Source organism: Dysidea avara, chromosome 12 (assembly GCF_963678975.1).
Source record: "Dysidea avara chromosome 12, odDysAvar1.4, whole genome shotgun sequence".
Lineage (NCBI taxonomy): Eukaryota > Metazoa > Porifera > Demospongiae > Dictyoceratida > Dysideidae > Dysidea > Dysidea avara.
In genome coordinates, this window is record NC_089283.1 from 8,879,225 (window position 1) to 8,894,146 (window position 14,922).

Sequence of the window (14,922 nt, forward strand, 5' to 3'; positions counted from 1 at the left end):
ACCCCCATAGCCTAACGTATCTTCACCGTAAATGTTTACTGATTTTATAAAACCGTTGAAAAGTTACAGCCCAGCAAAGTTAAAATTACAAAATTGCCACATGTGATGATTACTGTGTACCTGGTTATATATGCACCTATCATTGTTTTTCTGACTGTTTATATGGGCAAATGTAGGGGGATAGACTGGTATTAGTGGGGAAATGAATTGCTATAACCTATATAGCTTGTTTCAGAGGATTTGATTAGTGGCAAGCATTGCTGTACTTTAATACTTCAGTTTCCATAGTCTCTTATTGGGGGTATAGAAGCATGCATGGCAAACAGGCTAAGCCCAGTTAGTAAGGATTTCAATTCTTTAAATTCTCAACTCCCCGCATGTGGTTTCATTTTATAACAAGTGATAATGAGGAAATATACAATAATGAAGTCACATACACACATGCACACACACTGCATATGCACTCTCTCTCTCACACACGCACGCATGCACGCACACACACGCACGCACGCACACACCAACTCATGCAACCTGTAATAAGACATTGACCCCTGTCTAGTCAGGGGCGGATCCAGGAGTTGGCAAGGGGAGGGGCACAAACAGACTGTTGGGGAGAGCCAGATCTTCTTGTTAGTTTGCTGCATTTTTGAAGCAGCAAAATGTTTAATAATCACCTCTTAGTAGTGTCTCACTGTTGATTTTTGCCATTTTGGCCTTTGCAGACGGTTGTGAAGTCTTAAAAATCTTTAAAAGCAACAACACGATAATTATTTTTAGAGATGCTTAGTACACACGAAGGTGCTGGCTGACAATTTCACAGCTAGTTTTACTGATTCGTTTGGTTTTGGGTGAATTTGTAGTAATAAATAGTGAATTTAAAAAGTGTTAATTTAGAAATGGAAGTAGGGATCAAGCGATAAAAACTACTGAAACAAGTGATTTGAATGATGGCAACTATTACAACATAGCTTTGTGGGGAAATCCTTACATTGGCATCTCACCACGTCACCATAATTATATGTTCAATGCCAAAGTAGGGATTTCCCCACAAAGCTATGTTGTAATAGTTGCCATCATTCAAATCACTTGTTTCAGTAGTTTTTATCGCTTGATCCCTACTTCCATTTCTAAATTAACAATTTTTAAATTCACTAGTTTGTTAACTTTTTTTGGTATAGGTATATAGCTATTATTGATCTTTGGCACTGACTGCTCTATTAGAGTATCTCGATCTTGCTGCTTGCTTTATGCAAGCTGCTCAATTACTAAATTGAAAGGCATGCAGGGTTTCTATCTCCTGTTTTCTACAATTAGTTACAGCTAGACCATTAATAATGGGCGTGGTCATCTGATCGTTAAGTACGAGCGCGCGCTCTGATTGATAAGGGCGTGGCAGTGTGTTCTTACTTCACTAGGCTGTTTGATCGCTTTGCAAGTGTTGCTATACAGGAATCTACTTGCCCTTACAGTACGGAATCCGTTATTAGTTTTGTGGCGTCCGAATACGGCTGCTCTAAGGAAAGTGTCGATTAGTCTGGCGTAGCCAGACCTTTTATTATAAAATAAAAGGTCTGGTCTGCGTAGCATCGGGCACTCGTGCACCTGATTTACGGTATTACATCATGTCTTGTATCGTATTCTATGTGTTTCGCGTTATCAATAATGTATCAATTATGGCTTCTAATACAATCATTTTCTGTTTAGGATGTGGCAGCAATATAACGAATCAAAAAGGAAACCGGTTGATTCGGACACCATCATCACGGCACATTTTACCTGTTTGGAGTTTGCTAATGAGGGAAGAGCTAAACACCCGCTCAGCTTCAGTAACTGCCCAGTCGATGGCTGTAAACGTCGGGAAAATGTGCCGAAAGTGCTTCAACACGTTTGAAAGAGCATCCAAGTTGTGGCAGACTCTTACAACTGGCATTGCTAAAGCAGCAGATGCGTATGTTCCACATAATGCTCCCCTTGCTACCGTTCCTGGTACCTGTGATGCTCCACCTACACCTAAACGACCCAGATTATCAGATTGGCAAGAAGGGCAGTCACCAGTAGTCAAGGTTAGAAAATAAGCTGATATTATCTAATTGTAAGCCCTCTTTGTATGATGTTTCAGGTTCAAATAAGGTATCGTCGTAATAAGTTTCGGAATCATATCTTAACACCCTCCAGGAAAGCCATGGGCAAGGCCGTTGCTAGGCCAAGTAAACTGACAATAGCCCGGGAATGCTTGAATGATCACACTATACGATGTTACATTATGACTATCTTGTCTAGAAACATTCGTTCTGAGATGCACAAGATGTGTGCTGAAAAAACCAATTCTGTTCTTAAACAAGAAGCTCCTGAAATATTGGAAGATTTTTGCTGGGACAGTTTGCTTACAGAAGTCCGAACCCATGCACCCACCTTGCTTTATTTTTTGAATGCTTGCACACAAACCAAAAAAAATCGCTCTAACCGAGAATCTACCATTGGGATGTGTATAGCCATGCTTTTAAAGTACCACTATAACAAGATGTCCTTGGTGCAAAAGATTGTTGCTTTAATTCTTTATGCTGGTCGTTCAAGTAAACAGGTATGTCATTAAATATGATCTTACCTTCTTGTATATTTTTGTACATGTATTAGGTGTTTCAGCGCTTGCAGAAGATCAATGTCTGCATATCTCACCAAACCCTAAATTCTATCATTTCAAAAGTGGGACTAAAGTTTGATAGCAAGGTTATTCAGTGGAGAGACTTACTTCTTGGCGAGTTGAATGTTTCTGATGTTCCTGGACAGGTATTAATGGTGGTGTTTGCTGAAGTTCTAACATTAATAGTTTACTATAGGTTGATAACCAAGTACAGGATGGGCTATCCCATGTTCCATGTATCGAGATGGAATATCCCGACTCAGATAATTCTAATGAATCGTCAACTCATTCAGAGTCATCCTTTAGCTCTCCACCAGTTTCACCATTGATGTCAGAAGGTGAGTTGACTGATTCTGAAAATGAAGAAGAGTCTGAATACCCAGATTCAGAAAGTTCTGAGTGGTCGACTGAAAGCTCACCATGCTCAGAATCTCCCAGCCTTGTTGCCCCATGTTTTTCTCCATTAACACCATCGAACAGACAAAGTAATCTTGAAGATTGGGTAACTGCAATTGCCTGCCCTGTAGCTGAATCACCTCAACATTTACAGATTCCAGTGATTCTGTCTCATCAACTGCCAGCTGAATCACCTCAACGTTTACAGATTCCAGCGGTTCCGTCTCATCAACTGCCATTTGAATCACCTCAACGTTTACATATTCCAGCAGTTCCGTCTCATCAACTGCCATTTGAATCACCTCAACGTTTACAGATTCCAGCGGTTCCGTCTCATCAACTGCCATTTGAATCACCTCAACGTTTACATATTCCAGCAGTTCCGTCTCATCAACTGCCAGCTGAATCACCTCAACATTTACAGATTCCAGCGGTTTTGTCTCAACAACCACCAGCTGAAAATATTATACCAACCAGTTTTGAATCTCCTGTTATTACAACTTACAAGTTGGTGGGAGATAACATTGACTTCTCAGTTAAGGCTCGGTACAGTCGCAGTGATAGCCCTAAAGATCAGTCTGTCCACTATTTTCATTATATGGCTGTGCGTGATCGAACTGACTTTAGTGACTATTCTAGTGAAAAGGCTGACACTTGTTTGAATAGTGCAGACAAAATGGCACAGTTTCTCTTGCCAACCAAAGAATGTGATGACCAGCTGACTAATCATCTTGCTGTTCTGGTGTCTCGGATCATAGTGTCACACATGCCTTATTTTCGTTTCGCCTTTTCTGATGTTGTTTCCTGGCACATTGACCATCCATACTATGAAGACATGAGTAAAAAGTCTGAAGTGGTAAGCATATTGTGCACTTTTTTTTGTTAAACAAATTAGAAGGTTTTGTTGTAGACCCCATTAGGTGTACTGCTTTTCAATGAAAACAAAGGGGATGAGATGATCAAGATATTGTCCCATGTTCACCAGTTTGTGCCAGTGGTGGAACATGAACGTGAAGTGGATGTTGGGAATGGAAAGAGTGTTTCACAGCCAGTTTCTAGGCTCCACTCGCTGTTGTTTGGTGGTGACCAATTGACGGCTGCTCGTGTGAGAGGTGCCCAAGAGGCAAAGTCCAACTCTGTGACTTCATCCAAGAGATTTGATGGACTCATTCCTGTAATAGAGGACTGGCACACGGAAGTCATCCTGGTTGAGGTTATTATTGGTCATGTATAACTATTATTTTTTACCTTTTTTGTTTTCTCAGGTTATTTGGAAATATTTTTATGATACTGATTCTGCTGGAGAGCACTGCACTCTTTATCAAATGCGAAACCTAATCAACCAGCAGAATGTTGGGAAATTGCCAAAACACTGCTTCAACGCCTGTAATGATTTTTTGAACATAACAATTACAGGACACATATTGAGTGCTGCATTGAAAACATTTGGAATGGCAACACTGGATAGTCAACCATCCGAAGACATCATTCCTTTCCCAGAAAATACATGGACACAAATTGATACTGAACGAAAATCTTTGTTGGAGCAGTTGAGCAAAAGTGTTGTGGAGAAATACATCAACCATTTCTTTAACTCAGCAGTTTCTTCAAGTGGCGATCGTGTACATGATTACACAAACTACCTGATGAGCATAGGCTGTATGTACATGCTATTTAGAGATGCAATAAAGGAGGGTGATGGCAGTAGAGTGCTCTTATACTACCGTTACCTCCTGCCACTTTTCATCAATGCTGGACGTCGTAACTATGCAAATGAAAGCCTGAACTTACTTTGTCAGTATTACTTTGATTTGCCACCTAGAATGGCCCAGCAGTTGATATGGTGCAGATTTATCAACACTGCTGGTGTAAAAGGAAGGAATATACCTTCTGATCAACACCTGGAGCACCTGAATAAAGTTTTAAAGGGAACCATACAAGGGCTGGGCTCAAACAAAAGCGCTGAAGGTATTGTCAGACGTAGCAAAGCACTGGGTGTGATGAATGAAATACTGTCAAGGTTTGATGAGAGTAATAAAGTTAGTTCGTTGAGTGGGGCTCATGGTGTGCCTGAGCACAAGAAGGAACTTGAATTAATAATCAAAGAGTTACAGGAGCACAAAGTATTTGAAGTTATACAGGGACGGAAACATCCTTCATTTGACAAACCTGTCAGTGTTGTACATATGAAGCCAGTCTCGGAGATACTTTCTTGGGTTACAGATCATCTTACAAGTCATTACTATAAGAAAAATAACCAACCTCATTTAATATAACAACTGTTTTAGTGCTTAACCTTTTACTCTGGCTGTTGTCTAGTGTGGCATAGCTGACCATTTTTTTAGAAGGGTTGACTATGTCAGGCTATTTGCTTCAAATTTTAATACATTTTTCAAAATTTGATGTTTGTGGGTATTTATTATGCTGGCTTTAATATACGCTGTGTGAGGGGTTAGTTCCACTATCCTTGAAAATCATTAAAACAGTTTAAGTAAACGTAAAACAAAAACGAACTACAAAACTATTACAGAAATTTATATTATTTAATAAGAGTTGACTAAATTCACATCAGAGTATATATTTAAATACTAAATTGTTGGAGTTCTTCACATTGGCCTAAACTGCATACATCACAGCACAGACAAGGAGTACTTTTAATGGGGTTGTATCCTTCAAAATTTTGAAAAAGACAGTCCCTTCTGCAAGTACTGCTTTTAATGTAATTTCGCATGCTTGGATCAATGTGGATCATTCTAATCTCTTTGATGAGCATTAAAAGTGCAAGTGACTTGTCACCATCTCGGCCTGCCCGACCAGTTTCCTGAATGTAGCATTCTATATCTTCAGGTGGGCCAACGTGAAACACTTGGTGAACATCATTACAATCAATACCCATCCCGAATGCCACAGTAGCAATAACAACTCTCAAATGTGAGGGCTTTGTGAATGACTTTAAAATGTACTCCTTTATTTCAACATCCACTGAACTATGGAACATATCCACAAGCCTGAATTCAGGCAAATCTGGAGCATCCACTGGTTCAGTAAACTGCTTGCCAAGGCAATATCGCAAATGTCGATAAATACGGCCACACTCAGGTAAACGTTGGCAATAAATGATGGTACGTGGAAACTCTCCTCTCTGCTTCAACAATCCACTGACCAAAGGTGAGAATGCTTCTTGTATATTGTCAAACTTTTTGATCATAAAAGTTATGTTCAGTTTGGATGGTGACACTGCAATGACTTCAGGACTTTTCATTCCTAAAATAGCAATAACCTCTTCTCGAAGTGACTTCGTTGCTGTTGCTGTTAAGCACATCATGTGCACTGATGGTGGTATCAAGCTCCGTACTTCAACAATCCTTTGCATTACTTTCCTAAAACTATCTCCCCTATGTGCAATAAAGACAAAACACAATGTAATTATGCTTCAAAATTTACCTTATGTATTGTTTAGTGTATTTTACACTATGTAAATATCCACCATCTTTATTTTATTTATTAAGGCTTTACAGCACAAGTGCTGAAGGTCTGTACGACACCTGGTCCTACAGCCTATTTATATCACTTCACCATTGCATACAAAAGGCACTATTCGACACATAACTAGCAGGATTACTTGAGGGATCGGGACAGTAGAAATAATTTATTATGGTGGTGGGATTGTCTGTGCAACACAAAAGTCTCTTACCATTTCTTGACAGTATGTGCCTCATCGATAACTAAGGCACATATATTTGAAGCATAAACATCCGACTTGAGCAAACAACGCCAGTGCTTATTTAACAGCAACATCTCTGGAGTGAAGAAAACTAGTTTATAAGCTCCAGCTTTTACTCCTTTAAGTACAACTTCATTGTTTTGGTCTCCACTGACAAAAGCTGCAGCTAAGCCTCTCTTGTTAAAAGTGTCGGTCTAGTAATTAAAACGTATTATCACATTTCCTGCCATGCAATTGTCTAACCTGATCTTTCATAATGGATACCAGAGGGCTAATCACCACTACTATAGAGCGATCAGTGCCAAGGACAGCATCAAAAACAAGTGGCAAACACGCATAGCACAGTGTTTTTCCAAATCCAGTAGGCAGAACAGCAAATACATCTTTCCCAAAGAGAAACTGATTAATAACTGTTGCCTGCTCTTGTTTCAAGCTGGCGTACCCCAAAAAATTGGCTGCTGCTTTAGAGCACGTATCGATATTACCACAGGAGGTAGTCATGTTCAGAATTGTTGGACTCATGAAACAATTTCGTGCGAATTATGCGTTAATTATCAATGCTGCAATCTGATTGGTTTTACAGGATTCTCGTAATTGTGCACGAGTGCCCGATGCTACGCAGACCAGACCTTTTATTTTTTAAAAGGTCTGGCTACGCCAGACTAAGTGTCGATACGAATTATTAACGCCTCCGTGACTGGAAAAGAAGAAGACGATCCGTAATTGAAGATAAAAGGAAAGGCAAAGCGCAGAAGGCAGACACTCGTCGGAACCCGAAAAGGCACATCCCAGCAGCGAGTTAAATATTGTGGCAAAGAATGGTGATCCTTCGCTGCTTCGTTTGGCCTGTAGCCTTGCGAATGTGGTCAGGCAGGCAGACAAGCTGGCAGGCAGGCAGGCTGGCAGGCAGACGAAAATTTCTGTTTTAGCGATTTTTTAGAAATAAAATTCCATCACTTTTCTAGTCGTTTCCTGATATATAATGCTAGAAATAAAGTTAGAAACTTGAAGACTCTTTAGTAAAAGGTTTATTTGCTGTGTGAGGTATTTCTAGGATGATTTTTGAGGGATCGAAATTTGAGGCGCGCGCCAAATCCACCCCGATTCCTACTTAAACAGTACTATCGTACTGTTTGATGCTAGTGAATTGTGCATCATGATTTATAAGTTGATTATGGCCTGACATGAAGTAAATATTTTAATCAAAAGAAGTAGCTAGCTATATATGGCTACTCCACAAGGAGGAGGGGGGGCATTTGCCCCAAATGCCCCATCCTGGATCCGCCATTGCTAGTCATACGTACCACACTGTAATTGGGAAGGTAAACTGCATGTTTTATTATTTTCAAGTGTATAATTAAGGTATGTAAGGACTGTGAAAACTGGATATGTAAGCACATTAAATAATTAAGCAGATGTCAAAATTTGCATGTCATGTTTTATGCCTGTGTATATGGCTATGCAATGTTTCTATGTAGTCCTTATACTGGCTACTAATACAGGTTACATAATACAGACATACACACACACACATATATATGGTATATATGCTGTGCACATAATGTAATTCACTTTATTTTCGTGCAAAAAAATATAAAAAGTTTCCTGTAAAATATTTTCGTATGATTTACATGAATGACTGCTCTATTAGAGTAGTTTGATCTTATGTAAAAATTTTTGTGGAAGAAATTTTCTTGCATACGAACAATGAAAAAAAAGCAAGTTACGGTAACTCACCAGCATGAATGAACTGACACGCATGCACTCACACACATGCAGCTCATTTCAATTGAATTAAGTCTAGATGATTTTCATGAAAATTCTTGAATGTAGGGGTAATAAGATTAATTAGCAACTATGCAAACTGTGTTGTAACATACATTGTTGAACTTGATGCCACTGATATGATTTGAACACATGTGTTGTACAGTACGCCTCACTACATGCATGTACACTTTTTATATTATAATTAATTATAGCAGTATTTTGGTCATTTTGTTTATATTAATTATGTGTATTGATGAAACAGTACAAATGCACTTATAATTTTGAAGCTATGTATACTAATACACAAAGTTTGTGTGCATATGGTAGGACTGGCTAGAACTGTTCTGTCAAATGTCTAGAATACCATTACCGGCTAAAATTGTTCTGTAAAATGTCTGGGGAATTTTATGTCACAACAAATTGTATGTCATACATAATCCGCACTGCAAAACATGATATCTTTTTGTATAATTAGTTTCAAAAATTTCAGCCTCAATAGTATGATTGTTCTCATCACAGTCATCAGTAATACTGTAGTTGTGGTGCATGTAGTGAGTGGAATTACCTCGATCAATTTTGTAACGTGTTTTCAGTGAAACAAAATGTAATACAGGCAAATGTGTAGCTGTGTGCATGTGTTCGTAGTGTGTGATGACAGCGATCCCAGGCTGTGTGGTTCCTCAGACCCTTCCCTAGACTGCAAGCTGTCTGTGGATCAAGTCACCATCTGGTCTGTAATTTTTTCTTGAATGCAGAAAAAATCAAAGACCAGATCCACGGACAGCTTACAGTCTAGGGAAGTGTTTGAGAACCCACACAATCTGGGATCCAGCAAGTACAATCATATGTACATCACAAAACTATTGGCCCCTTTTGACCCCTTTACTTTGGCCCCTTTTCTGTTACACCTTATCAGTCAGTAAGTCAAGTTACTAGGTCTAAGTCCCTGAAATTAGGTTAGGTAATCCTAAGGCTGCAGCACATGTTGCTGTCAGACCTTCAGTGCTGGTCACTGTAAAGTGCTAATAATAATAACAATAAAATTATTTATATATAAATGTATAATTTTGTTGTTGGTATAAGATCACAGTTACTGATAGCCCATTGTGCTTCTGCATGAAATTCGTTGTCATGTCCCCACATGTTGATAGAGTGATCGTCCATGCATGCACAGCATCATCACTTATATGTGTAATGTAAGTATCATATACATATATGAGGCAGTAGGTTGACATGCGGATGGCAGATTGGTTGTGTAAGCATGCAGCTTATTTCAGGCGCTACACTTGTAGCCCTCAAGATGAGATTCGGTAGCTCTAACCAGTGACATATCTAGGGGTGGGCCTAGCTGGGTCTGCACCCTACCAAAGAATTTTGGTGCTATATACCAGAGGCATTTGTCTGTGAGATACTCTAATAGAGCAGTCAATCACTTTAATAAAGCAGTCACATATTCGGAGAAGCAGTGTAGCAAACTATGCGGCTATAAATAAGGATTTTAATGTACTTTATCAGTGATATTATAGTGTTGGTGGAAGGCTGCCACTGTGAGCAGGCAGTTGTTCTTTTTTTTTTTTTTTTGCTCTTGGCCCTACCAAACTAGAGAGTCTAGATACACCACTGACTTTGACATCACTCACTAGCTGGTTACAAAGATGAGCTTTCCAACAACATAGAGTTTCACAAATCAGATTCTGTTAATACCTGTTAACGTTAATTACATTTGGTTGCTCTCTATGTATGATTCAGTGTGAAAGAACAGCTTGTTGGCTAGTTGCAGCTAGCCAACAAGCTGTTCTTTCACACTGAATCATACTTATAGGATTGGCATGTGCAAATCTGCACAGCAATAAGGCTGACCATATTAATGGTTAATTGTAGCTAACAGAAGTACATTATAGCTACGTATCTCTCTATATGGAGCTTGAGAAGCGTTAGTGCTTTGAGAGCTTACTGCAAGTTGGCAATCTCCTTGTTAGCTACGTATACTCTTCTTAGCTCTTTCTACAGTTGGTTAATATCAGAGTGCTACTGCTAGTTCATAGTGCATAGTTATAGTGTAATTTAAATGTTTTTGTGGTATCCAGTGATTAGTTGGTGGAGTTTACCACACGTCTCCCTACACATTTGGTCCGGCATTGCTGTCATTCCAAGCTACATAACACTTCGTCATGTGACGCTGTTGTGTAAACATGCATGCAGTCACATGCTGACTCGCTATGTGACCTCCTGAGTCAGCGTTACTACGTTACTATCAATATAAAACTGTCACTATTTTCAAATTTTATGCTCATGCACGATATACGTATATGTATATAAGAACGAAAAGGTCGGCTGGAGCTAGCTTATATGCACTAAATTTCCTAACAATAAAACAATCACGATATTAAAAAAGCTCGCGACTCACGAGAGAAGCAGTAGCTAGCTACCCCTACGTATATATACCCCTACGTACCTATTGTTCTTTCAGTTCTTTTTGCTGAGCCCAGAAAAGATGACCTTTTTGTTGGTGTGCTGCTCAATTCTTCTGCTTGCTGGGACCACCCTAGCTGCTCCAGCATGCGCGAGGATCAACGATTGCGCGTGCAATGCTACTGGTACCACACCAGCTGGACTAGTCAACTTGTATCCGCTCGTGAATAAAACCACTACGAAACCAATGTGGATGGTGAACGGCACGTCTCAATGGGTAAAGGATAGCTACACGTTCTACTTTAATCCTTGTGGAGGCTTTGCTATGACTGGCACTAATACTGATGATCCGTGCAAGGGCGATTTGCTTTGTCAGCACGAGTGGAAGCATAACTTCACATACAACCTTGGAGTAGCGGGATCTGTTACATTTCATTATGTTGGTAACATCTTGGTTGCTCATTATGACTCTAAAGGAACGGATAAAAGGACAGCAGATATCATGCTTCTCTGCGATCAGAATGAACCACATGGGAAGTTGGTGTTCGTTAATGAGACAAAGGAACTTTACTACCAGTTAAACTTTTCCAGTATGTGTGCCTGTCCTGGAAAGTGTCCCAATGCGAGTCTGGTACCAGATGAATGGATACAGACAGATAAGTGTTCATACAGACATGCTCTATCTGGCAAGGTGATTAATTTACAAGGACTAGACACTCCCCTCAAAGTTGCTGCTGACGACCACACAACATACTACTATAATCCTTGTAATGGACTGCAGCTGGGAAACCTTGATGAGAAGTGCAAGGATGTGGCCGTGTGCAAAATGGACTTGTCTACATTTCTCCCAACTTATATTGGTAGCAAAGAAGTGAAGGTGACTGAGGATGATGGAGATGTTGTACTTCACTATCCTGCTACTGATTTCAATGTTAAGTTGATCTGTGATCAGTCTGCTGATGAGCCAATGCTTGCTTATGCTGGTGATAGCAAGATGATCCTGAAAGCTAAAGAGGCCTGTCCTCAGTAGTTGCTTCCGTGTGTTAACAATTTGGAAAGCTCAATTGCTTTTGTTTAGAAGACTGTATGAAGTGTAAAAATGTTTTTAGGCTCTAAACTGTGTGATCACTGCATAATTGTACATGTATGTACACTATGTATTGGACATGTATGTATTTTGTATCATTTAAGATTTTTTAGCACTTTCTTATTAAATTAAATAATTTTGCTATTACCTTATCAAAATCGTTTTCTAGACTTTCGTGAATTTAAAAAAAACAACGTGAAATCGTACTTCTACACAGTTTTGGAAAAGTTTCATCCCTTGAAAATTCCCCACTACAAGGTATGAAGTGTAGAAAAACAAGCAAATAAGTGTATTTTGTAATGCATTGAATTGCTGTATTTATTTAACAGATCACATGTACTACCTAAATAAACCATTAATAACCAAGAGAGGATGATAGATGACAGAGGCTTCCCACAATGGAAGCTTTATCTCTATGTGTTATGCTGTCTGTTTCCACTAGGTGACTTTATCTAGTACTACCTTCATCCCAGGGGCACTTAATGCATCATAATTAATGTACTTTTGCATAAAATATAGCAATTTGCTGAGTTTTAATTTATTAAAATGTTGAAAGTCTCTCAGCGGCTGGGGGCTGCGCCCCCAGACCCCTGCTTCTAGTAACTCAATGCTGGTGCTGGTGCTGGAACCCCCCTTCAAAAAATCCTGGCTACGCCCCTGCTAATCACCTTAAGAAAATATAATATAGAAAAAAATTATAAATAATATAACACATATTAATTGTATGCATGGAACAGCTATTATGTAAGTTTCAGATTTGGTAGACATGATCAGCTAATGGTCACTGGTGACTGACCTTGAGCATGTGCTAAGTGACCTACACTTCATAGGAGTGTGGGTAGCTGGCAGCACCCCAGTTGTAGTGATTCTATTTGCCCTTTTTTCACTTGTATGGGTTTGCAACACTCTATAGAGTGGTGGTGGTAGTTATGAGACACTTTACTTCAAAGCATTACTATTACCTAAAGCTGTAACTCAGGTATTTCACGCTTTTCTCACAAGCAATGAGAGTTTCAACTACAGTTCAGTTACGTAAGAAGTCACCTTTACTTATTAACTACAGTATGTGATAATCATTCAGTGTTAAATATACAACATTTAATCAGACAAAAAGCTATACACACAATTACTTCTTTTGTTCCACAATTCCTGCAGTAAAGAAAAAAAACTAAGTTAAAAGGAAGCACCAAAGCCAGTTTATGGCCGGCTTTGTGGCTTGCAATACAAAAAGAAGTGATATCTAAACCAAAACAGCCAAGCTATAAAAAAAGAGTGTGGCCCCAAAAAGGCCAGGGTGAAAAAAGATGTGAAATCCAAGGTGGCGGCCAAGAAATGGCTATGATGGTAGGTTAATGGCAAAAATTTTAATAACAATTCAGGTGAATTTGGTGCCGAATCCTAGTGGAGGAGACAATGCAAATTCACCTGAATTGTCATAACTAGTATAGGTAAGACATGCAGTGCTAGGAGTCTTCAGTGGATAAACAACCCGAAGGAATGATGTAATAATCACCGAGGTGGAGCCGAGGTGATTACATCATTCCTGAGGGGTTTTATCCACTGAAGAATCCTAGCAATGCATGTCTTAGTAATTTAGACAATGGCCTGTGGTGACTGGAATTTTGTTATGAACCCACAAAGTATGCAATTTGTTTGTTGAAGTTTGTGGCTAGGTGTCTTACTAGGTTCCATCTGTTTACAAGTGTCTTACTAGAATAAAAATCCTGCATACTTTGCAAATATCAAAGCATTCTTAACATGCCATTGTCTAAATGCAGTGGTGCAATCTAGAGGTTGATTTTAGTTGTCCATCACACCACTTATAGAGTGAATATTATATCATACATACAAACAGGTTACAACCATTTCAGTCTGTGTAAATGATCAGTTATGAAATTGGAAATAAGTAGAAGTGGCAATTGTAGAGCTGCATGGCATACAGCTGGGAGGAGTTGGGGTGCACAGCATAAATATTGTAGTATATGGCTATAAAATAAAGCAAGGGTGACTGTATGATTTTTTGAATGGTTTAATAAAATTGATGCTAGAAGTAAGTATAAAGATTTTAGAGTATCATTAGGAACCCAGGGAAAAGTGCCCCGGTTTCGCCCCATCCTTTATTTGGTAGCCCTGGGGAGAAAACAAGTAGAAAAGGATTTCATGGGAGTCTGATGGCATCATGGCACCTTACATATGCATGACAATGATGCATACATGCATTTCTCTTCATGCATGGACTCAACACAAAATTGTAACAAGGAATAATATATTTAACAGCTATATCATGATATTCGATGATCATGTGGGCTGACTGCTCTGTGTTAATTACAAAGCATGAGCTTTCAGAGTACTTCAGGTGTATACATGTTGCCTCTTGAGATCATATTTTGACTACATGTTGCAATCATGGGAGTAGTTTCAAGGAAATCTCTTTAGATTTTACACAGCATAGCTACTTGAAACATTAAAAGATCAAGAATTCAGACTTTCAAACTAAGGAATCTATCATGACAGAATGCATTTTTTATCTTAGTTAAGCAATGGCTTCTCACATGGTATAGACAACATAAATATTACCCTTTTCAAAATTCTTGCGTATGCATGCTATGACCCTGAGCTGGTTACAATTGCAAGCTTGAAATGTCATGAAGACTGCATAATTGAACTTATACACTAGATATAAATTAGGATAGCTAACTAGTGAAAAAATATCTATTCGGTATGCTAAAGTGCCTACATATCTGAGTGGTTAACTTAAGCAGCCACTGTCTATAACTATGATAAAACTTATGTTTACGAATTGTCTAATTGTTAGTATATCTGTGTTTAAAATTATTTCGCTAAAATGAGCAGCTGTATCAATTACAGTGAGGTCAATCAATCAATCAATCAATC

General features: G+C 38.9%; 2 protein-coding genes across 2 annotated transcripts; one reads left to right on the forward strand and one right to left on the reverse strand.

The window, feature by feature from the left end:
• Positions 1 to 1,655: 1,655 nt before the first annotated feature.
• Positions 1,656 to 7,346, forward strand: LOC136239809 (uncharacterized). The gene is made up of 6 exons (XM_066030561.1): positions 1,656 to 2,063; positions 2,120 to 2,581; positions 2,635 to 2,787; positions 2,838 to 3,893; positions 3,948 to 4,250; positions 4,303 to 7,346. Exons 1-6 carry the CDS (start codon positions 1,674 to 1,676, stop codon positions 5,311 to 5,313), a joined length of 3,375 nt encoding a protein of 1,124 aa, XP_065886633.1. The 5' UTR covers positions 1,656 to 1,673; the 3' UTR covers positions 5,314 to 7,346.
• On the reverse strand, positions 5,279 to 7,343 carry LOC136241325 (ATP-dependent DNA helicase RecQ-like). The gene is made up of 3 exons (XM_066032516.1): positions 7,005 to 7,343; positions 6,732 to 6,955; positions 5,279 to 6,432 (listed from the first exon to the last, which is right to left on the reverse strand). The coding sequence occupies exons 1-3, from the start codon at positions 7,281 to 7,283 to the stop codon at positions 5,619 to 5,621; spliced, it is 1,317 nt and encodes a 438-aa protein (XP_065888588.1). The 5' UTR covers positions 7,284 to 7,343; the 3' UTR covers positions 5,279 to 5,618.
• Positions 7,347 to 14,922: the final 7,576 nt, after the last annotated feature.

What these genes read in the sequence shown, in the direction of transcription:
- LOC136239809 (XM_066030561.1), top strand. Translation starts at nt 1,674, where the DNA reads ATGGCTTCTAATACAATCATTTTCTGTTTAGGATGTGGCAGCAATATA. An exon ending in GGCAGTCACCAGTAGTCAAG is followed by an intron (nt 2,064 to 2,119) that starts GTTAGAAAATAA and finishes ATGATGTTTCAG; the next exon opens with GTTCAAATAAGGTATCGTCG. An exon ending in TTTCTGATGTTCCTGGACAG is followed by an intron (nt 2,788 to 2,837) that starts GTATTAATGGTG and finishes AGTTTACTATAG; the next exon opens with GTTGATAACCAAGTACAGGA.
- LOC136241325 (XM_066032516.1), bottom strand. Translation starts at nt 7,283, where the DNA reads ATGAGTCCAACAATTCTGAACATGACTACCTCCTGTGGTAATATCGAT. An exon ending in TATCCATTATGAAAGATCAG is followed by an intron (nt 6,956 to 7,004) that starts GTTAGACAATTG and finishes TTTAATTACTAG; the next exon opens with ACCGACACTTTTAACAAGAG. An exon ending in GCACATACTGTCAAGAAATG is followed by an intron (nt 6,433 to 6,731) that starts GTAAGAGACTTT and finishes TATTGCACATAG; the next exon opens with GGGAGATAGTTTTAGGAAAG.